General features: G+C 44.1%; 1 protein-coding gene across 1 annotated transcript in view; it reads right to left on the bottom strand.

Annotated features, from left to right (window-relative positions):
* The window catches only part of LOC115088601 (CD109 antigen-like), a 220,564-nt gene that overhangs the window by 139,995 nt on the left and 55,283 nt on the right, over window positions 1–25,286 (bottom strand). The window contains exons 9-10 of the mRNA XM_029596859.1: window positions 19,767–19,902; window positions 11,533–11,639 (exon numbers count right to left, since the gene is read on the bottom strand). Coding sequence (XP_029452719.1) covers window positions 11,533–11,639; window positions 19,767–19,902 — 243 coding nt within the window. The remainder of the gene's footprint in view (window positions 1–11,532; window positions 11,640–19,766; window positions 19,903–25,286) is intronic.

The raw sequence follows: 25,286 nt of genomic DNA on the forward strand, positions 1-25,286 counted from the left end.
CAAGATATCAACCTCCTCCTCACCAGCCTAAACCTAGTACTGAACTCTGCTAAGACGGAACTTCTCCTTATATCTTCCGACCACAGCGATATCCTTCAACTGACCCACCCCAACACCCTGGTCAGCCAAGCAAGAGATCTCGGAGTTATAATTGACAACCAGCTAAATTTAAAGAAGTTCATCAATCACACAACCAAGGACTGCTTCTACAAACTACAGGTGCTAAAAAGACTTAAACCTCTTCTGCACTTTCATGACTTCAGAACTGTCCTCCAGGCCATTATATTCTCCAAGTTAGACTATTGCAACTCTATTCTACTAGGTCTCCCCGCCTCTTCCACCAAACCTCTTCAGATGCTTCAAAACGCAGCCGCTAGAATCTTAACAAATTCCAACAGAAGAGACCACATCACGCCCATCCTAAAAAATCTGCACTGGCTACCTGTAAGCTTTAGAATCTTACACACAAGTCCCTCACCATCATTCACAAAACCATTCACAACCAGATCCCCATCGATCTTCAATGCCCACTCACACTCCACACCTCTTCAACACCTATCAGAGAAGCTTACAGGGGATCTCTACATGCCCTCCCAACCAAATCCACCCTTCATTCAGCCACCAGAGAATGGGCCCTCTCGACAGCGGGGCCAGCCATTTGGAATGCTATGCCCCCTGATCTCAGACAAGAACCCTGTCTATTGACGTTCAGAATAAAATTCAAGACTTGGCTGTTTCAACAAGCCTTCCCTTAATTCAGGCCCACAGCTATAGTCATATACCAATGCCTTCTATTCAATGCACTCCATCACCGATATTGTAAATGATTTGTTATTGTTATAATTACCGAGTTACCTTCTGCTACTGGCTCCTCTTCTCCCTAGTTCCAGTACCCTTGTTTTATTGTAACTTTTTGCCTTCCTCTATGTTTATGTTAATGTTATAACCCCTTGTTCCTTGTAAACCGATATGATATGATCTGTATCATGAATGTCGGTATAAAAAAGCACTAAATAAATAAATAAAATAAAATAGTGACCATGAATTAGTAGCTGGAGCAGGAATAGCATGGGAGGAGAATCACCCCTGTAGTCCCCTCAGTTACACTCGGGGATCCAAATCAAATCAGTATGCAGAGCTCACCGCAGCACTGATAGCTGTGCAAATGGCTGTACATTATGGTTTACTGAATATTGTAATCTGCATAGATTCTGCCTATATCAGACATAACTTAATGACACATCTGCCTAACTGGAAAGTGAATCAAACGCTCAATTCTAAAAAGAAACCTATCAAACACCGAGAATTGATTCTAGCCTTAGATCAGTTAGTGCAAGAAAAAGAAATGACAGTCTACTGGGAAAAAGTAAAAGGCCATTCTAAAGTCATGGGTACAGGCAAGGCCAGCAACAACCTTGCAACCAGCTTGCCAAAGAAGGTGCCACATCAGATAGGCTCTGGCAAATGAAGGAATCTCCCACAGTAGAAGTGAAAACAGACACCAGGCATCAAGTTAAACAGGCCGCTATCCCTACACCCCCAATGGTGTAGCAAAATGCCTGCCTTTGGCCTAGTAAATGAAAATGCCCAGAAAGAAGATCCTATCCTGAGAAAGTTCTATACCTTCATTCAGGCTCCTGATGTGAATCCCCTCATTGAAGCAGATTGTCAGACAGATGAGGAGTTATGGCTCCTCTATGCTTCCAAAAATCAGTTTCAGGTAGTAAAAGTCTTACCGATACGGACCAATAAGAAGGGAATCACACAATGGGTAGTCCTGCAGTCCCATAGAGGGATCATATCACAGCATGCTATTGATGAGCCATTTGCCAGACACCAAGGTGATCAGATCAGATATGATGCCCTGAAACAAGTAGCCTTTTGGTCATACATGTACCAGGATGTGAAATTATACACAAAAGGTTGTCTCACCTGCTGCAGGTTCCAGCCCACTTCACCCACACACAGAGCACTCTTACGGACCCGAGGTATTATCATGACCTTGTCTGATATTCAAATAGATTGGGTCGGGCCTCTTGTCAGATCCTCTAGAGGTAACAAATATATGCTCATAGTGACCTGCTGTTTACTGTTATGGTTATTGATGTTTGGACACTGTGGCAGCTGACCACGCCCACGAGGGACAGTCCCGTGAGGGACCACGGTGTCAGGCTAGACTCTGGATACACAAGCACAGATTTGAATCTTTAAACAGTTTTGGAAACCACCAGAGGTGGCAGTAGTGAGTAGTAGATGTTGAGCCCGGCTGGGCGAGTATCCCACAGGACGCTGGAACAGCGAATCCTCTGCTTGACTGTGCTGTAGTGGAAAGAGACTGAGAGTTATGAGTACACAGTGAGAAACATACAGTGTCCCAGGTAGAATAGGAGAAGCTCTGAGACAGGTAGAGCAGGCCCCCAAGGAGCGAGTACCTGATCCCTTAGAGCAGGGAGACTCAGTGGTATTGTACTCACACAGCGATTCCACTAGATGAGAGGTCTGGCACTGGAACAGAGGGCAGGCCCTCGAGGAGCGAGTACCTGTTTCCAGGGAAGCAGTACTGTGGAATAGATGGTAGTTGTACTCACAGATGGAAACTGTTAGTGAAGTCTTCCAAGTAGGAAGAGTTGTAGATGCAGGCAGCGACTCAGGGAACATGGGCCCTCGAGGAGCAAGTACCGGTATCCTGATAGCACCTGAAAGAAGCAGAAGAGGCCCCCGAGGAGCGGGTACCCCATTAGTAATAAGAGTTCCAGATAATGCTGGAGTGGCAGAGTGGCTTCGGTATGGAGAGAGAATCCCATTCATAGTGTTCCGGGGTTGCTAACTCGATTAGCTAGCAATAGTAGTAGGCTTAAATATCCGGGCAGCGTGACATCATCTCAGGGGGACGCCCCTGAGGTTCACGCCAATGAGGAAATAAAGATGAGGGCGGCGTGCACGTGATACTGGGAGTGAGACTCTGAAAGAGCAAACCCTGAAAGAAAAGGAGCCAGATGAGTGAAAGGGGAGCCCTAAGCAGACCAGCATCCCTTACTAATGAGGATGGAGAAGACTAGGTGTGGCCAGGAGACCGGGGAGAGGAGATGCCCTTCTCAGGTGAAGAGAGTGACACAGAGTCTGAGACAGTGAGGGGTGAGAGCAAGCCCTAGACAACCCGGCAAGTACAGTCCCCCTGGTCCACACCAGTTCTAAGTCAGCTGCAAGGTTCCAACTGAGGCGGAACACCGGTCCTCCCCTGCAGAGGGGAGGGGAGGGAGAGATACACGCCACAATTGGGGCAATCCACAGGAATTTCCTGGCTTGTGTCCAGAGGCGCTGCCACCCTAGGGTGGGGGCAGCCCCTCGTCAAGTTGCGGCACATGCTCAGCCCCACTTTGCACCCCAGCTCGACAGACCCAGCCCTTAGAGCCAATCCTTATCCCGAAGTTATGGATCTGACTTGCCGACTTTCCTTACCTACATTGTTCTATCAGGCCAGAGGCTGTTCACCTTGGAGACCTGGTACGAGATTTGTACCCTCTCCCTTGGATTTTCAAGGACCAGTGAGAGCTCATCAGATGCCACCGGAACTGCAAAGCTTTCCAAGTACCAGAGTCAGAACCAAGTATTCTTCCCAGATCGCTGCCAGCTCTGCCAGTACCAAACCCAGGAAGTGAGCCTCATTCCTTGTACACATTCTCCAGCTCTCCAGCTGGAGTCTGCTTCAGAGGTGATCAGAGGAGTATCACCTGAAGTTGGGACTAGGGGTAAGTTAGTCATAAGTATTATTAAATTAAGCTGGCTAAGTTTTATGGCATGTTTGTAACCTCCCATGGTACAGAACTTTCTTTAGGGAAAACTGGTGCTTAGTGGCCAGGATGTTAGAGACAGGAATTGTCTGTTATTTTCTAAATGCTATATCCTGCCAAATCTGATAAATAAAAGTCTGTTTCTGAGAACACTTCTTTTTCCTGACTTAGGATTGTGAAGTAAGGTGGGAGGGGAACTGGAAGTGTCCTTTAGAGACACGACCCTGCAGCCCTAAACTTGCTTAGAGTCAAGTGTGAAACTCTACAGTCTGGACCAGTGAAGGTGCTAGGGCCCAATGTCAAGGTGCCTAGTCATTTTCAGAAAGAGAAGATTGGGAAGAGAGGTCAGCAGAAGTACCTTATTCGTCCCAAAAGAGAAGAGACTAAGAGAAAAATGTCCTGAGAGGAATGACTCGAAGAGGGGAGTTCTTGAAGGGAAAAAGCTGCCATGCTATTGAAAAAGGAATCCTGTGGAAGTGACCCAAAGAGGAGTTTCCAACTAGGAGCTCATCTAAGAGCAGAGATTTACTTGAAGAGAGAGATAGCTGCCATACCAAACAGGTATTGGAGGGCTCCCAGGAAGGGACCTATGAGCTGACTGTTTGGAAGTTTGCTGAAATTTTGTGAAGAGATACTAAGTTTATTTTGTATGCTGTTTCTGGACTTTTTTACCTGCTCATATCTACCAGCAGAGACTATTTTTTAGAGCAACAAAGCTGAGTGTCTGCTTGGTAAATTTTTTTTAAGTGACTGGGTACAGAGCAGAAGACCCCCAGGTGAAGAAAAACCCTAAGAGCCTTAAAAAAATCTTTCTTTTCTCCCTTATACAAGAATCTTGGGAGGTCATGTGACCTTGCGTGGTCCATAACCCTCCCCATGTGCTCCCATGCCCAAGACAGGGGTTACACCTAGGTTCAATTTGCTAAAGAGAACTGAATGAGAACTTTCAAGTATATTAATCTCATGTTATGGAATGCATAGGCATCATAGAGTAAATTTCCCAGAGCTGAATGGAAGAAATACAAAAACATCATAGGTACCCTTGAAGAGAAACTGGAAGAAGATGCAGTCTGCTCAAAAGCAAAAATGTGGGATTTTCTCAGTAGTATGACTGCTAATAAATAAAGGAGCTGCAAACCTCAGCAGCTTTGAAAATATTCCTCTTGCTTTGCAAGAAGGTCTTGAGTTTGTGTGTAAAAAGGAAGATTGTATGTGTAGTCCAGGTCTTATGGCAGGAGTTTTGCGTGCGATAGCTAAATCGGGGCACTATTGGTTTGCGAAATTGGTTTGCGCTATTGGTTTGTGAAATCCAGCAGCGATAACACCGCAGTGGGGCGATCGCTGCCGGCACCCCCCGGTGCCGGCAGCGATCGCCCCCCGGTACCATGCGTTTTTACTAAGGCCTGCGATTTTAGAAAATCCAGGCCTCTGTTGCTAATTCACTCTATGGAGAGATAATTGCACCACCACAACAATAATAGTTCTATCACTATTTGTACTTAATGTTAGTCACATTGTTCCTAGCTGCATCTTCACTTTTTCTGGTCAGTCAGCTTCCTCCAGTTCCTGAAGGAATCCTTGAAACCCCATCAGAATCTGTCCCAGCTTAGTCACTATCATGTTGCTAGGGGAGACACAGAGTTCATTCATGGGTCCTTGAGGTTATATCACAATTTCATCTCTTTCCCAGCCATCTAGAATACCAAAGATTATATAAGCCATCGTCCATCTGAGAAAAAAAGTGCGATTCAGTCTAAAGCTAAGTGCAAAAAGATCGCTGGACAGCTAGCGGATATCACTATCATCCACAGAATCATCCCCTATGCATTAATCTTAGGGATGTGCAAGAAAAAAGTGTGTTGTTTTGTGTACTTTTTTTATTTGTTTTTCCATTTGATGTTTATTTTGGTTTGGCTCATTTATTTGAAACAAACAAACACCTTGCAAGAAGTCAAAATGGGGCAGGAGATATAGAGGAGGACAGATAAGGATCATAAGGCCCACCTAAGTTGCCCCAATTGTTCCTGTCCCACTGGATCCCATTTTCAAATTGATGCCCACCAGCCCTGAGGCCAGCGGTGTTTTGTTGTACAACTTTACAATAGAATGGTACCAGCCTAAGGACTGGCTGATGCCATTTTGAAAGTAGTACTTGGCAGGGCAGGAGCAACTGAGAATCACTCCTACCCTATTTTGACTTCTTGCAACCCATGGATGTGGTAAGATGGGTGAGGGGCAGTTGAAGAGATAAGAGCAGAGCACGGGAACTGAATTGTTTTATTTTGGCAGCACTGAGAGGTTTTTGGCTGCAGCAACTGCAGGAGACCTAGCCAGGGTTACTTTTCAAAATGAAAAGAAAACTCCAACAAGTTTAATTGAGGTTTTCTATCTTTTTCAAATGACACATAATGAAAGAGTGTCTCATCGCATTTTGCATGTCATTTAAAAAAAAAAAAAAAAAAATGCACACCCCTAATTGATATTAGCTTGTGTGTACTCTAAAACTAAACTAATTTGTTTATTGTTTCCCTGTTATTCTTCAGTGCTTTGATTACCTGCCAAATCCTGGAGTTTAAGGTAGTTTTACAGGTGAATCAGTTTTGTTTCCAGGATAGCTTCAATCTCCCACAAGCTTACTGCAGTTTCATAATAGATATTTTAAATAAGTACATTTCTATATGAAATATAAAAGCACACTATGCATTCCAGGGTCTCATCACCTCATTAAGGTGCTATCAGCAGTGAAATATAGAATACAATGGCAGATAAGGCCCATAAGACCCACCTATGTTGGCCAAATTACTTCCCGTTGCAATGCCATGGATGCCAGTTGATCTCTCTTTCCTTTCACTTCTTTGCAAATAGGGATCCTCTGGGCTTATCTCAGGCATTCTTTCCTTCTGTTACTGGTTTTGCCTCACCACCTCCACTGGAAAGCTATTCAGTGTGTCCACCACCCTTTCCGTGAAGAAGTATTTTCTGATGCAAGTCCTGAGTCTATCCATTCAGAGTCTCATGACATGACATCTTGTTCTGGAACTTCCTTTCCACTGAAACAAGGTTTTTTTCTTTTATAATATATATGCCTATGAAGTATTTGAACACATCTATCATATCCCACCTCTCCTCTAAAGTATACATATTTCGCCCAGACTCTACACTTTTGCTAAACTGTCTCCAATCTTTTTGAATGTACTGCATTCTGAACTGGATGCAGTACTCTAGATCAGTGGTCCCCAACCCTGTCCTGGGGGCCCACTAGCCAGTTGGGTTTTCAGGATATCCACAATGAATATGCATGAGAGAAAATGTGCATGCACTGCCTCCTTAACATGCAAATTTTCTCTCATGCATATTCATTGTGGATATCCTGAAAACCCGACTGGCTGGTGGGCCCCCCAGGACAGGGTGGGGGACCACTGCTCTAGATGACGTCTTACCAATGAGCTGCACAGAGGTATTATCACCTTCATTTTCTACTGGTTATGTCTCTCCCCATGCACTCTAGCATTCCCTGGCTCTGACCACTACCTTGTGGCAGAACTTAGTGTCACCCTGCTGGTGTTACCACCTGTGCTGAGCCTCCATAGGGAAATACCAACCCCTCCAAGCTGGTGAGTCACAGACCTCATGCAGTAAAAGGCCTTCTTAGACCAAGGAGTCTCTGTTCCAAGCAAACTATGGTGTGAAGGAACACATTTGCAGATGGTGCTTTCCAGTGGAACTTTAAGCCAGTTATCACAAGCATGCTTACTTGTGAAGGAACCCCTTTTAAGGTGGTCCTTTTAACTAGCTACGCAACTGCAACTTTCCTTTTAAGGAACACTAGAGTATAAAGAACACAGGATTAGCAGATCTATTATGAGTTTTGGTTTGAAGACATAAATCTATTAAGTTTATTTGTTTTTAAGCAAGCTATGTTTAGGAAATTATTTATTTGTAGCAACCTAATTTAAGAAAATAGAATCTGCAGAACTTTAGCTATTATATGCCCTGGGTTTTTATTCTTTCTTGACAACAATAAAGTAATTAGAGTAAAGTTCTGAATCAGCAACAATCAGAATTACAACAAAAATGAATTTCCAAGTAATGGATAGGATTTTTACTTTTTAACACACACTTGAAGATCAATTAATTGTTCATTTTATTTTTAACAATTTGATCCTCCTTTCAGTAAGACTGCTGGTGTGAAAAAATTCAGAGTTGAATGATTTAATCCATGGCATTACATTTAAAAAAAAAGCATAAAAATATATGTTAAGGTAGTTAGTTATATTTTTCTGTTTAAGAACAATATAACTTTCTGTGCTCGAATGACTTGATGGTTTCAGATGTAACTTAAAAATCTTGTTATTTTTGGATCAAGTTGGAAAGATAGGGATAAATTATCATTTCATACCCTTCTGGCTTGGGCTTGTGATGTGACTTATATTGCCAGCTGAATGTGTTTAGATTTATAACATGTGGGATTTATGTTCTTGATAGACTTTGTTCAAGATCATTAAATGTTTTATTTTGTTTTCTGTCTTGAGCACAATTTTGGTAAGATGGATAAGAAAAATATATAAATAAATAAATAGCTCCCGCACAGAGGACAGGTATGCCCATAAGAATGCTCAAATGACTAATCTGATTGACCAGCTTGACTTTTTATGGTCTATTTCCCCTCTGTGTGAGAAATACATACAGGCTGAAGATGTCTGGGTAAATCCCTTTGTGATGTACAACAGAAATGAATTTATTGTATCATTTTCTTCTGAAAAATGCAACTAACAAATTTATCAAATTTGCCTACATAAACAATGCAAGCAAGGCATCAACTCATGTCTATGCCATTTCAATAAGATGTAAATTGGGCAGACTAGAGATAGGCTATATGGTCCTTTATCTACCATCATATTCTTTCTATGTAGCTCATCAAAACAATATAATAAACTATGAGCTTAATCTTGAAAGTATTCTAAACCTTTCAATTTTTACCAAAGTATTATTTTAAAGCAGTGTTAAGGAAAACATTTTGCTAATTTCATGAAGAAATAACCCTAAAGTACACTTGTTTTCTCACTAATTAATTACTTGAACTAGTAAGATGTAGAGAGATAGCATCCATATTTACAGCATAATTTTTCTTTCCAATCAAAATAAACTAAATTCTATTAGCTGACTTAAGGTCATCAAGGATTTATTTATTTGTTTATTTAAATCACTTATATTATGCTTGTTCCACAGTGCATGGTGGATAACAATAAAACATTTATAATATGTTAAACGTAAAGTATAGTCACATGATTAATAACACCGAAGACTAACAGAACAAAACAGTAAAAACATAATCATATAATTAACACTAAATACTGTAAGAATAAAACAATAAGTACATAAAAAACAGGATAAAACAAAATCCATAAAAATGAACAAACATAAAATAGCCCATTATGTACACAACACATATCTAAATTTCCTGAAATCCTGCGAATCATTACTGACCCTCAACTCTTAACTGAGACGGTGAAGATTCACAATTAAATTTAGTTATCTTTCCCAAAAGCTTCATGAAATATAAATGTCTTAAGGGCCTTTTTGAATTGTTTAAAATTTGTCAGTGTGTTTGTACTGTCTTTGGCAATGAATTCCACAGAAGAAGCCCTGCCACTGAAAAAACCCTGTCACAAGCCTCAACCAAATGAACTATCCTATAGGAAGGAACCTCAAGTAACGTTTTTCCCACCAACCGTAAAGCTCTGGAAGGAATATACATTTGGACCAAAACGCTAATCCATGGAATCTGCACAAAATTATTGAGTATGAAACAAATCTTGGTGACATTATATCTGATTCTCGACTCTGCTAGGAGCCAATGTAGAGCCTTCAGTGTTGGTGTAATATGCTCATATTTTCCCATCCTTGTCAGTATCTGCACTGTCATGCTTTGGACTATCTGAAGAACTTTAATTATAGATTTTGGAAGGCCTAAAATTATACTAGCCCAAAATGATCAGTATCATAGTCTGAAAAATTGCCCAAAATCCTTCATAAAGGAGTAAAGGCTTCAGCCTTTGCAACAACCAGATTTAAAAAAATAGGGACTGAACCACTGATCTAAAATGAGGTCCCATTGATAAATCAATATCCACTATTACACCTAAATTCTGAACCTGTCTACATACAGATAAATGAGAGCCTGCTACCTTAAAAAAGATAGGTTTTTCAGGAGAGGGAAACCATTTAAGAATAATGATCTCAGACTTATCCATGTTCGGTGCTAAATGATTATGTAACAGCCACATCTTTTTAGAAGATAAGCATAAAGTTAACATATCTTGAGTAGCTTGTCATGAATATTGTTTAGGAAAAACAAATTTATATCATCTGTATACAGTTTGAAATATCTACAAATGTATATCATCTGTATACAGTTTGAAATATCTACTGGCTAACAGCATGCACAGTGGGGCCAGATAGATGTTAAAAAGCCCTGCCGATAAGGCAGAACCTTGAGCTACAGACTGGAATCACGCACTGGAAATGATCAGTAAGAAATGACTCGAACCATTTAAGAACATGGCCTTAGATGCCACATTCACACAATTGCTCTGTCAAGATAAAATGATTTAATGTATCGAAGGCAGCTGCCATGTCTAAAGGAACCATCACATATGATGGTTCCCAGATTAAAACCTCTTCTAATTGTGTCCATACTAGTTAACTGCAATGACTGCATATTAAAATGCTTTCTGAATCTGAACTGAAAATGATCTAGGATTCCATGTTCATCCACAAAATCGTTTAGTTGCTTTAGAATAATTACATTTTCTACTATTTTAGCAAAATAAGGGAGGGAAGACACTGGCCGGTAATTACTGAAAATGTTTGGGTCTAACATGGTGTTAATGGACAAACTGATGATTTTTTGAATGCCAAAAGTATGAATCCATCCTTTAATGATAAATTCACCAGTTTAGAAACCTTGACGCAAGACTTTGACAATAGCGAGAGAACATGCCATGCATGAATAAGGAGCTGTATTAAATCATGCCATCACATTCACAAACTCCTCTTCAAATACCATCTGAAAATGGTCCCACAAAAGTGCAACCACTATTTCTCATGCCACCACTGACCCATAAGTAGAAAATGGCAAGGATTCAAATGCCTTGCATAACGACATTACATTATGGAAAAAAAAACCCCACAAAATCATCACATCGAATAGGATCTCTAGCTAAGTGAGAGATCATAGATGCATTGCCCATAGTTTTAATCAATCTATTTATAATAAAATTCATGAGGGTTACCTCTTGCTTCTGTTAGTTTAGCAAAATAAAAATTCTTCTTAGTACAATTGATTTCCTCTCTATATCTTAAAAAGGACTCCCTAAAATGCTCCTTCAATTCCCTTGACCCGGATTTCCTCCTCTTGCTTACAATCCTTCTCAACTCCTGCTTCATCTGCCTTAATACTATATTAAACCAATGACAGCCTTCTTTCTTCTAGGTAAGAAAGATCTTAGTGGAGCACATTCCTCTGTAGTAGATTCTATAACCAGATAGACAAAACCAGTTATGTTAAAATTTGCATTCCATAATTTTAAGGAATTTGCAATTATCTACTTCTCAGTACAATTAAGACTAGAAATCCTAAGACAAAATGAGATAAAAGTTACGAAGTTTTGACTATCTCACCTGTCCCTAAAGACCTGATACTATCTGGTACTCTGAGGTTGTGGACCAGCCTATTTACCTTTCCAGTATAGTTGAAAGGAGGTCTAAGAGGAGACGTCTCCTGGATAGTAATGGTATATTCAGAGTCCGTAATGATTAAAGGGTGTGTTTGATTCACAGTGATACCTGCAACAAAGTACAAGAAATATCAAAGTGAAAAAAAGCTTATATTAAGTTAAACATTATACCCTAAATTGAAAAATTGTGTACACATGCAGGTAAAGGGAGATTCTGAGAGCCTGCTCATGTTCATTTGGGAGAAAAAAGTAAATAAACATTTTTAGACTATAAGAAAATCTCTAAATTCTCATTAAAGCCAGCTGCTGTACCTGAGGATTGGAGGGTGTCCAGCATTATGCCCATTTTTTAAAAAGGGTTCGGGGATGATATAGGAAACTACAGACTGGTAAGCTTAACAAAAGTACTGGGCAAAATGGTAGAAGCTATTCTAAAGAGCAAAATTACTGCCCATCCGGACAGATGTTGATTAATGGGTCAAAAGCCAATATGGAATTAGCAAAGGGAAGTCTTCTTTTACAAATCTGTTAGATTTTTTTGAAGGGATTCATAAACATGCGGATGATGGTGAGTCAGGTGTCATTTTCTGCACAAAGGTGGGGGGGATTTAGTTAGGACTGGGGGGTGGTTTAGGTAGGGGAAGGGCGGGGAAGGTGGGGGGCGCTGGGAAAAAAGTTCCCTCCAAGGCTGCTCTGATTTCGGAGGGAACGGAGGCAGGCTGCTCGGCTCAGCGCACGCAGGTTGCACAATTGTGCACCCCCCTGCGCGCGCCGACCCTGGATTTTATAACATGCGCGCACTGGGTTGCGCGAACATGTTTGCACCGGGTTGCGCGAACAAATCTACGCCCGCGCATAACTTTAAAAATCTACCCCATAGAGAAGAATAATCCAAACTATAGGTACATGATGCTGGGTTCCATACTAAGTGGAGGAGTAGCCTAGTGGTTAAAGCAATGGGCTGCAAACCAGGGTTCAAATCCTATTGCTGCTTCTTGTGGTCTTGGGCAAGTTACTTTACCCTCCATTGCACTCAGGTACAAACTCACAGGGTCATTCATTAAACTGTGTTATGGCAATATCTCGTGATAAAAGGGGTCTAACGCGCAATGTTTATCGTGTCATGTGTCAGAATGCAAATATGAAAATGAATATGCAAAAGCTAGAAAATAATACAAAACAGGGACTCCTACCACTTTTAGCAGTAAAATAACTCACAAGAACTTGGGATTTTACTATAGGAAATAACTTTTTTTGGCGGTAGAGGGGGGAAAAGTTTTCATTGTGCGACAGCGGCCGTTATCGTGGATCTTGGCTATTATCGCTCACGATAAAATGAGGCCTTCTCTCAGAGACAGCTACACAGCTCTGCTGGGCCAATAAAAACACCTGTTCTTACCTGCCTTGTCTTCTTAAAACTACAATGTAAGGAGGAACTGCACTAGTAGTGAGATACTGGCTGCTTTGGGCTGCTCGTCAACAACAACTACAACAGGCAAAGAAAGTTCAAACACCTCCTAGGGAAATACCCACACTGGAGCGCCCTGGCCTATAGCAACCTGCCGTGCACAGGGAGCACATCTTTCATCCACGAACCACATTGTTGGGGATGCCAGAGGAACATACGAGTTATCATCTCAGCCCTCAGGCTATCATGGACTTAATATCAAGAACTCAGAGGGGATCTGGATCCAGGCACGGAAAGGTCCCACGCTATACCTGGCCTCACCAAACTATTGTGCACCCTGCGTTTTGTGGCATCTGGCTCCTTCCAAAAAAACAGTTGGCGTCATCGAGTGAATGTCACAAACATCTTTTTCCTGCTATCTGGGCCAGGTCATAACAGCTGTACACGGCCACATTAATGGTTACATGAGATTCCCTCTTGAAAGGCAGGACTTGCTTGACTTCAAGAGAGGGTTTTATGCCATTGCCAACTTTCCTAATGTTCTGGGAGCTACTGAATGCACTCATGTAGCCATCATCTCCCCCCGTGGCAGGGAGGAAATTTACCACAACAGAAAGCTCTTCCACTTTATCAACGTGCAAGTGGTCTGTGACACTTGGCTGTGTGCATCCTCGAAATGGTTGCCAGGTACCCAGGAGCCACGCACGATTCCTTTATACTTAGGCAATCAGGACTATTTGAAAATTTTGAAGACGGCCTTTACAGTGACGGTTGGCTCGTAGGTAAGAGCGATGCTGCTTTCTATAGTCCCTTTCCAGCTATGTGTTTACATAAAAAGTCACTGACACAGGGGGCAATCAGGAATATCACTGCAGCAATTATGTGACAAGTGGCTTGTGCAGTAAGGTCTACAAGCCATAGTGCCAGGGCCTGACTTTCCCTTTCCATGCCAGAGAGGCCTGCTAATGTTGTGTGCCCAAACAATTCACTTGTCGCAAAGCTCTGTGTGTGACCAGGCAGGCACTACAGACTTTCAACTTGCTAACTTTAAGCAAGTGGCTGTTCAAATCTAGGGATGTGCATTCATTTGTAACGAAATAGGAAATATAGACAATATTTCCTATTTCATCGCGGTTCAGGGGTCCCCGAAAATGATAGGAAAACCCCACGGAATTTCTTGTGGTTTTCTTCTCGTTTTCAGGCGGGGGGGGCAGGAGGAGAAAGGGCACATAAAAAAAAAAACGCAAACCCACTCCAACCCTTCAGATTTAATTAATTACAATCTCCTACCCTCCCGAACCCCCCCAAACTCTCCTATAGTCCCTGGTGGTCCACCGGGGGTCCCGGGATCAATCTCCCCCTCTCGGGCCATCGGCTGCCACTAATCAAAATGGTGCCAATGACCTTTTGCCCTTACCATGTGACAGGGGCTATCGGTGCCATTGGCCAGCCCATCACATGATAGGAGCAATGGATGGCCCGGATCATTAAAAAAGTGACAGGGCCCTTTCTGATGATGTTCTGGGAGGTGTGTTTTTGGGAAGTGGTGAGGGGGTGGACTTCCGGTGATATCATACCCATGACATCATAGGGTGTGTGGCTTAGGGTGGGGTGTGGGCGGGGCCACCAGTGACATCATAGGGGCGGTTTGGGGCAGGGCATGGGAGGGGCCTCTCCATTCATTTCTATTGGGGGAGGAGCATGGGTGGGATCTGGGGAGGAGCTGGGGCGTGGCCTGGTTAAAATTATTGAAGTGAAAACTAGCATCTTGTTTCTGGAATCACGTAGGCGCACATGTGCGCAAGGACCACCTTTGTACAAGTCATGGCGGGATCCTGGGGGCATCCCCTCCAGATGATGTCAACCCGCTATGGTACTTAGGCTGGTCCTATGCTTCAACGAGTTAGCAAGGAGTTCACTCGTTGCTGAATCCACTCTATCCTTGGATGTCTGGTTCCAGTTCCTATTTGGCATCAGAACGCTCTGGGTACCCGCTCCTCGGGGGCCCTTCCACGTTCTTGGCTATCTGCTCCTCGGAGGGCCTTCCTGCCTTGGACCGCTGCCTGTTCCACTTCTTGGGACACTCTCCTGGAACTATCTCCTGTGAGTACCTACTATGAATCTCTACGACATCTTCCCTACTGAAGACTCTCTGCGGCATACCCCTTGCCTCGAGCCACTACCGTGCCTTCTCAGTAGGAGTCGCTCCAGTATACCTGCACTGCAGGTTGGTGCCTCATCCACTACAGGATCTTCTCCAAGTTCCTGCACCTCAGACTGCATCATCATCATCACCTCTGATCAGACATCCTCGGCGTACCTCGCTCCGCAGGCCACTACCGGATCTACATGTCTGACGTATTGCTACATTTCAGAAGGAGCTTCCTGGTGTACCCCGCTCTGCGGGCCACTACCAGATATTCACTTCGGAGGTATCATCCTGGGTATATCCCTTGGCTCAAAACTGTACTTTTATCTCCCGCTCAGCGGGCTCTGCTTTCCTTCCTTCTTAATAAAATCTCCCGCTCTGTGTCTTATGCCACTGAGACCGCGCCTACCAATGGTGAGGCCCACAGGGCTCCACCCTGTGGATGGAGACACCTTTTACCTCGGCCCAGGGTTCACATCCTTACAAAAACATAACAAATTATTTTGTCAGTCTTGATAGTGGTTGAATGATATATGAATGAACAGAGGAATATTTTTATGAATTTCCACAAAGATTTAGTGAAATTTTAAATGCTAAATTATAACATTGGGAATATAAAACTGGTATAGACAAACCAGTATCTCATTATTTTATTTGATATTTGGGATAAAAAAAAGAAAGGGTAAAACTAATGTACATAAATTAGTATCTTTTCTTAGTTGTCACTGGAAATTTAAAATTTTGCCTGAGTATAAATCTTAATAGTCTGATATTCTGAATGACTATAAAAATAAGGGATTTCATAGAATGCATGAATGAATGAGAAGGTTCCTGAAATTCCTGGTATTTCTTTGCTGAGGTTCCTGAAGAAGAAGATATGTAATCAACTAAAACACAAACAGGGTCATTTATCAAATCGCATTATGGTGTTTTCTCATGCAAAAAATGCCTTAACGCATACAAAAACACCTTAACGCACATGATAAGCACCATAACACATGGTGTGATGCAAATTTTTAAAAGAGGATGGATTGTGGGCAGGATTTCCAAAAAAGTGGGCTGGTTTCACAAAGCCATAACACACAATATCGCACAATTTCAATTTTCATGCGTTATGCCCATATAGAAGGACATCAAATCTTCACAAGAGTGCACTGTTCTGTTTGTACGTCTCACTCTGCATGTAAAAGTGGCTCCTAACCCCTACACTACTACCTAAACCTCACCTCGAGTTACTAGGTGGGCCTCTTATAGTAGCTTACTACGGTATGGTGCCATCTCCAGAGACTCTCCCTCCCCCCCCTCTGCCCCTCCCACCATGGTCAAATGAGCACGTTGCAAGTAGAAATTCTATTATGTAGGTATTACTGCAAAGTACGAAAAGTTAATGCACTTTGCAGTAATACCTATGCGAAGCGCACATTGTGATAATTAGGAAATTACCATAAAACACATCCCTTTTTCAACCACATGTGATATTTAGAGCAATTTGATAAATGTAGGCCTAAGATAGATAGGTCACATATTCTAAGAGTGAGGGAAATATATTTTTTTTTTGTAATAGCTAGCAATTTCAGTACACTAAGGTGTGCATTGCATGTAGCAAGACTATAGTCATTGTGAGAAGAAATTGGAATAAGGAGACAGGGTTTTCTTTTATTGATTTATTAAGTAAGAATAGTAGGTAAAGACAAGACTATATATTCAAGAGTTGGAGGAGCCAGAGGTTCTAAATACTGCGGGTGTAAGGTTCTGGCCTGCGCAAGCCAGCATTGCAAGCTAGCATCTCGTCTCAAGCATCCAAAGCTTTTTGTCTTCCTGGTATAAAATTAACCCACGCTAGCTAGCAGCGGTCGCAAGCTTCAATCTCTATCATCCAGTGAAGAGACGAAAGCTAAGGCTATAAATACGTATTGTCACCTGGGACATTCCGCACATGCAAACTTAATTTAAGTTTGGTACCTAACTAAGCCTCAATTTTATTACACTAGTCCATTAAGAGAGATAGTCTATTTCATTTGAGATATATACAAAGGTATATGATCGCTCGGTTATATATCAGTCTATTGATAATCCAAATTTGTTTGAATTATATTTCATGGGATGTTATGTATGTATTTAGGAAATCTGAAATTAGGAAGTAAGTCAAGAATCAATCCTAGAGAGCGTGTGCATATATATGAAAGGATTTGGGGTTTGTGAATATTCCTTGCTAATCTGAGAAGAAATTATGATTGTTGATTGTAGAATTAAATTGTCTTGCTTTAAATGTGAACAATTGGATATTGTCATTAAAAATAAAAATATCTTCATAAGAAAACAAACAACTGCTAATGACTGTCTATGTGCAATAATGCTTAAAGGACACCCAAAACAAGACAGTCAAATATCTTTTCAATTTTCTCTTAATTTTCGGTCACTTTGGAAATAATAAATTTCAAATTAACTAGAAATTTGTCTTTGACAATTTCTTATTTCCTCCTATGAAGACATCTGGCATGAGAGTTGTTTAAATACCTGATAATATTTTAATTATATGGGGAAATTTTCTTAACCACGTAGCTACTGATACATAACACTGTGCAATATTGAACAATTCTCTGCCGGGTGCTCTACACTAACATATTGTAACTGGTAGAGTGGATATTAATACTTGTCATATTGATTTTTTAAACTTTCCACAGCATGTACATCCACAGTTTTTGTCTCAGAAATATTTGCAATGTATTTTTAATGAAAAGAAATGAGTGGATTTGAAGTAGATGAGTGGGAGTTCTGAGTTTTTCATTGGGGTTACTCATTTAGGACCTGATTTACTAGACTCTTTTTCCCTTTCCCATTCCCAGTAGCCCCTGTCACATGGCGCATGTCAAAGGACAGTTGGCGCCATTTTGATTACTGGCAGCCAACAGCCTGGGAGCAGGAGATTGCTCCCGGGCCCCCCATCGGATCATCAAGGACTTTTGGTGCATCTTGGAGGGGTCGGGAGGATGGGCAGATTTATATTTAATGAAATTTGAAGAGTTGGGGTGGGTTTTGGGGTAGGTTTTTTTTTTAGGTGTACATTCCCTAAAATAAAAAACTCTAAGAAAACCACAAAAATATGGGTTTTCCTTTCATTTTTTTTCCTTCCCAAAATGCAACAGTTGCGCCCGTCAGTCGCAGATGGCTGCGACCTCTCCTGCTCACCTCTTTTTTCCCTGCACCATCAATCATTGGGAGAATGGCGGCATCTGCCAACCAACGCCGGCTTCCCCGGCATCCCCGGGACAGCGTGGGCGCTGCCAACCACCATCTTACTTCCGGTATCACCTAGGCATGCGCACGCGTGCAGGACCTCCTTTTGTGTACGTCATGGCGGGAACCTCGGGGGTGTCCCCACTCGATGACGTCAGCACTGCTAGTGTCCTTATACTGACTGGCCCATTGCTGAGACGAGTAAGCAAGGAGTCCTCTCGCTTGTTAAATCTGCTCTAACTTGGATCTTCTATTCCAGACTCTCCTCCTGGCATTCGGACACTGTGAGTACCTGCTCCTCTGGGGCTCTTCCGCATCTTGGCTATCTGCTCCTCGGAGGTCCTTCCTGCCTAGGAATTCCTGACCCGCTCCTCAGATATCTCTGCTGGGACTTCCTTGTGTGAGTACATTCTCCAACTTTTATCTACCTCACTGAAGATTCCACGGTGTACCCCGTTCCTTGGGCCACTACCGTTCTTCAGCCTATCTATGCTACTCATCCTGAGCCTCAGGATATCACTCCATCTATACAAGGTCTACGGCCTGGTTCCTGTATCACAGACCTCTGTCTCCTTGGCATCATAGTATAGTTTCCTCGGCATACCCTGCGCTGCGGGCCACTACTAAATCTGCACTCAGAGATACTTCCATCAGCCTGCAGGAATCTCCTGGTGTACCCTGTGCTGCGGGCCACTACCAGATCTTCGTATCTACATTATCATCTTGACTACTGTATTTGCTCAAAGACTGTGTTATTACATTTCCCACTCTTCAGGTTATGTACTATCTTTCTCCCTAATAAAGTCTCTCTCACAGCTGTATCCTACATTGCTGAGACCACGCCCACCGACGGTGAGGCCCACGGGGCTCCTCCCTGTGGATCAGAGACATCTCTCACCTCGGCCCGGGGTTCATAACTTCATCAAACCATAACAGCAACAAAATAGGAAATATTGTCTTTATTTCCTATTTCATTGCAAATGACTACACATCTCTAATCACAGATCTGCTATGGATATGTAATATCAGATCCTAATAATTTCTGCCAAGCAAACCTTTAGGGAACAATTTTTAAAACTGTGCATTTTGATGCAAAGTCCATACATACTTTTTTAATCATGGGCATTGCACCAGTTTTCAAAGATAAAAGTATATGCATACTTCCCTTTCAAAATTGCTCCAGGAAAAGGTACCTACAGAGATTTGTATATGTTTTTTCTGCGGGTGCTTTTTCTGGTCAAAACTAATACGAAATATTGAAAATTCAAAACTTTGCACTGTTGTTGCCTCCTCTAGCTTAACTCTGTCTTGGTAATGCCTTCAGGAAAATGCAGGAAAAGGAATAGGGTGAACAATTTTCAGACATCCTATTTACCTGGGTAAATAAAATTGCTCTCCCTAGTTTTTCATAACTCATAAAAAGCATGCAGTATTCTACTTACCCGTGAGGGCTTCAGTCACTGTAGCTGTTATGTTCACCACAAACCATCCGACTTCTGCTGTACCTACTGTGAAATACTGCTGAAGTATGGAGTTCATTTCCTTATGATTGAAACTGAAATTTACAGCTCCAGAGATCTGCAACATGGGATCAAATTGTAACTTTACATCAATTAGATGGTTATTTTGATATCATTTACTCTTTTGGCTTCTTGGTTTGAGATTCCTGGCCTTAGAAAAAAGGTGTTTTATTATTAACCATTTCTTACATAAAACCATTTCTACTCTATAGATGCATATTCATATGATGCATGGCCCATATTATCTCTTTTGTATAGATCTACCCATTATATGAATACTATTTGCTTAATTTTGTATAATTATTAAAGTATATTTAGGGAAGGTAATTTTATAATAGCCTGCTTAAGGCTGAAGTCTGCATATAGAAAGTACATGCGGACTTCAGGCTGAATTTTCAAAGCAGACTTACATGCGTAAAATTAACTGGAATGCATGTACCCCTATGCAGTATATGTGAGCATACTTATACCTGCTGGGGAGGCAAAGCTCCTGGGCCTGAGAAGATGGGGACCGATCGTGCCAGTAGGTGGAGAGAGTTTGACTGTGGCTCTCAGCAGCCAACTCTCGCAACAGCACCCCCTCCTCTAAGCCCCCTCCCCGGGGTGCTGGGTTTTTTATGGTGATCCCGGTGGAACTGCTTGATCAAGTCTTTATCGAGAATATTGGCAGAGGGTTCCCAAGAATTCTATTCAGGACCAAAACCCTCCCAAGCCAGCAGGTATTCCCACTTATGCCCCTGCTTTTGGGCATCGAGAACCTCTTGTACCTGATAGGTGGTCTCTTCCTCAGCAGTAACAGATGAGACCTCGGGTATCTTCCTGGAGGGCCAAGACAAGACTAAGGGCTTCAGCAGTGAGGTATGGAAAGCATTATGGATCCTTAAAGAGGATGGTAAGCAGAGCTGGTAGGTCACTGAACTCAGTTGTCAGAGGATGGGAAAAGGTCCAATGTAGCGGGGTGTGAGCGGAATAGATGGCACCCGTAGCCAGATAAACCGGGTGCTGAGCCAGACCTTTTGGCTGGGTCAATATTGGGGAGTGCCACGACAATGGTGAACTGCAAATTTCTTGGCCGAACTGCTGGCTTTAAGAAGCATCTTGCGTACCTGTGACCACAGATTGTTCAGGTTCTCAGTGGGCATTTGGGCAGCAGGAGATGGTACAAGAAGCGGCAGTGAAATTGGAGGGAGCAGCTGCTTTCCATAGACTATTTGGAATGGAGAAGCCCCCATGGCGGTGCAGGGATGGGAATTGTGAGAGAACTCAGCCCACGGGAGCAGTTTGGCCCAATCGTCTTGGCGGGCATTGATATACATTCACAGAAATTGCTTAAGGGAATGATTCATTCATTCTGCTTGGCCATTTGCTTGTTGATGATGGGCTGATGATAGGCTGATGATCCAGAGTAACGCGGAACATTTTACAGAGGCTTTGCCAATACTTGGCAGTGAATTGAGGGCCACGGTCCAAGGTAATGAGCCGAGGTAATCCATGGAGTCAGAAGACATGCTGACTGAAGAGCTGTGTTAGATGTGGAGCTGCAGGAAGAGTGGGAAGTGCCACAAAGTGGGCAATCTTGGAAAAACGATTCACAGTGACCCAAATGGCAGTGTTTTCCCCAAAGGGTGGTAGGTCCACCAGGAAGTCTGTTGAAAGGTGGGTCCAGGGTTCACTAAGCGGAGGCAGAGGCTGAAGCAAGCCCCAGGGTTTGCCCATGGGTGGTATTTGTTGGGCGCAGGTTGGACAGGAGGCCACATAAGCGAGAACGTCCGAGCGCATACTTGGCCACCAGTAGTAATGTTGTAATCGAGCTAGTGTTCTCGTCCATCCGGGATGTCCGGCAGAAGGAGAGTCGTGACCCCAGGCCAAAACTTGATTCCAGAGCCTGCATGGCACCACAGTCTTCCCTGCTGGGACCATCTGGGCTGCGACCATGATCCCTCATGCAGGGTCAATAATGTGTCTCACAGTATCGGGTAATTCTTCAGACGAGAATGATTATGAAATAGCATCTGCTCGCTGGTTTTTAGAGGCAGGGTGATAATGCATCTCAAAATCGAAGCGAGTGAAGAAGAGGGCCCAGCATCCTGGCAAGGATTGAGATGTGGCGCTTGATGCAGGTGCTCTAAATTCTTGTGGACAGTATAGAATGTTATACGATGCTGGGCTCCCTCGAGCCACTGGCGCCATTCTTCAAACACCATCTTGATGGCCAGGAGTTCCTGATCACCGATGGATAGTTCCACTGGGCTGGGGTGAACTTCTTGGAGAAGAAGGCATTGGGACGTAATGACCAAGCTGGTTCAAGTTGGCTTAGGACTGCCCCAACTCCTTCTGAGGAGGCATCTACTTCAATAATGAAGGAAAGCTGGGGATCCAGGTGGCGGAGGCAAGAATGGTGCAAAAAGGCCCATTTTAAGACCTGGAAGGCATCTTTAGCCTCAGCAGGCCAGTCCTTCACAGGGGCTCCTTTGGGGGTTAGGTTAGTCAGTGGAGCCACCAGGCGGGAGTAGTTTTTGATGAAACTTCGATAGTAGTTGTTGAAGCCTAAGAAGCGTTGAAGGCTGCGCAAGCTCGTGAGCCGAGGCCAACTCAGAATGCTTTTCCACTTGGTGGGGGTCCATTTTGAATCCCTGATTGGACACTATATAGCCCAGGAAGGGCCGTGAGGTTCTCTCGAATAGACATTTCTCCAGCTTAGCTTAGAGATTATTCTGTCTTAGAAGCTGCAGGACTTGGCGGACGTGTTGGCGATGGGTTTGCAGGTCCTTAAAGTATATCAAGATGTCATCTAGGTAAACGACTACACAGACGTATAGGAGATCACGGAGGATCTCATTCATCAAGTTCTGGAAGATGGCGGGTGCATTACAAAGGCCGAACGGAATGACATGGTATTCGTAAAGGCTGTCCCTGGTGTTAATTGCCGTCTCCCATTCATCACCTTCCTTGATTCTGACAAGATTGTAAGCACCTCACAGGTCCAATTTCGAGACGACCTGAGCCACTTGTAGACAATCAAAAAGCTCCGTTATCAGCGGCAAGGGATAGCGGTCCTTGATGGTAATCGCGTTCAAGCCGTGATAGTCAATACAGGGACCAAAAGACCCGTCCTTTTTCCCCACAAAAAAGAAGCTGGCTCTGGTCAGCGAGTTGGAACAGTGGATGAAGTCATTCTGGAGGTTCTCCCGGATGTAGTCGGATATGACTTGAGTTTCAAGTAGAGAGAGCAGGTATACCCTGCCACGAGGAGGAGTGGAGCCCGGGATCAGGTTGATGGCGCAGTCTGATTGCCGATGGGGTGGCAAGGTGCTAGCTGCCTTCTTAGAAAATACATCCACATATTGAGCATATTGCGGAGGCAATCCCGCCAACACTTCTGGGCTAGGGTCAGGAGAGACCTCTCTGGAGGCCAGGAAGCATCTAGGGTAACACGATAAACTCCGTGGTTGAATCGGAGAGAAGTCCAGTTGATTTGAGGATTATGATGCTGCAGCCATGGGATACCGAAGACCACCGGGGGAATGGCCCGCTGGATGACATAAAAGGTGATGTGCTCATGATAACCAGGTTCAATATGACACTCCAGAGGGGCGGTCGTGTGGGTAATCAGACCTGGCAGGGGGTCTTTGTGGATTGATGACAGAACTAGTGGAACAGGACAAGGCTGAGAGGGAATAGATAGCTGATCCACGATCTCTTGCATGAGAAAATTCCCACCCGCCCCTGAATCCACCAATGTCAAGGTAGGAAAGCTGCAATCTTGAAAGGCAAGAGTCACCGGCAAGGTGAGTGGAGGGACAGGAGCAGTCAGGCCTAGGGTCACCCCTCCGGGGAAGCCTAGGTCCTGGAGTTTATCGGCCACACTGGACATTGGGCCAGGAGGTGTCCAGAACCCCCACAGTAGAGGAAGAGGCCAGCTCGATGCCTTCTTTGGTGTTCCTTCAGCGACAACGGACCTCGGCCCAACTGCATGGGCTCTTCTGGGAAGGACAGCAGAGAGGCGCCCGGTGAGGCAGGTCGTGGTTGAGGGGGGTCCGCTGGGGCATCGTTTAGAGCCTGCTAACTCAAAGGATCTCTCCCAGAGGCGGTGGTCAATTCTCCCAGCTACATCAATTAATGTATCCAGTGTTACTGGAAGATCATGGCTACCAGCTCATCTTTGATCTTAGGCGAGAGACCGTCCAGGTATATGGCCCACAGACATGGTTCCTCCCAGTGGAGCTCTGTAGACAGAGTGTAAAACTCCAGAGTATAATCCATCAGAGAGCGACTGCCCTGTCTGATGTGAAGGAGCTCCGTACTGACTTGAGTCTGCCATCCGAGAGTCTCGAAGATGATTCAGAAGCATGCCAAGAAACTCAAAAGGTCCAGCAGCAGTGGGTCCAAACATTCCCATAAGGGAGAGGCCCAAGCCAGAGCCGTCCCTTTGAGCAGAGATAGAATGTAAGTCATCTTGGTCAGGTCGTCAGGGAAAAGAGAAGAATGTAGGCAGAAGTGCCTATTGCTCTGGTTGAGGAACCCACTACACTGCTGTGGATCCCCCACATAGCGAAGTAGGGCCGGTAGAGAGATTACCGGGTGGGGAACCGACGCTGATGCCATCAAGCTGGAGGGAGGAGAGGCCTGAATTGAGGTGGTGGCCACCGAGTCCAATCGAGTGTTGAGGTGCTCCATGGAGGCCGCCAGTGATTCCAGGGCCTTCTGCTGCTCCAGGATTCTTTGGACAAGTCCAGGAATTGCCTGCAAGGCAGAAGCCTCAGCGAGAGTGGATCCTTGGGCCGGCGGACGTGAGAGCCAATGGGGAGGAGCCACAGAGGTACCCTTCTGACGGCAGGTGAGGCTAGAGGAGATCTGAGACCCCGCAGGGACTTCACCACTACCAGCCCTCGTTACCCGCAGGTTGTGCCCTTGGGTACTGGGGCCGGCTGGACTTACGTGGGGCCTCAGGCAGGCGATGAATCACATGGAAAGGCAGGCAAGGGTCTTGGCAGACGGCGTATCTCATAGTCAGGCAAGCGATGGTCGTGGCAGGCGGCATAGACATGGTCAGGCGAAGCAAGGGTCCAGGAAACAGAGCAGATGAAAGACAGGAACCAGGAATAAGGCAAAAGGAATTCTTCACAGGAATCAGAGCCAGGAGTAGCCAAGGCAAGGTTTGTGGAGCAGGCCTTGCCTTAAATAGTCGCAGGGCTGGGAGGAGAAGTCCTGATCCCTCCCATGTTGTCCCCTGACAGGGGACAGCATTGAAGAGAGGCCGCGGCGGAGCTCGCCGACCGTGGCCGCTGGCCGAGGCAAGGCTCCTGGGCCCGAGGAGGTGGGGCTGACCATGCCAGTAGGTGGGGGAGTCTGGCTGAAGTTCTCTGCGGCGACTCTCGCACCAACTTCAGACTCTGGCCCAGTAACTAGACAATATCCAGTGCACAGTTACTCGCTACAGCA

Source organism: Rhinatrema bivittatum, chromosome 3 (assembly GCF_901001135.1).
Source record: "Rhinatrema bivittatum chromosome 3, aRhiBiv1.1, whole genome shotgun sequence".
Classification (NCBI taxonomy): Eukaryota; Metazoa; Chordata; class Amphibia; order Gymnophiona; family Rhinatrematidae; genus Rhinatrema; species Rhinatrema bivittatum.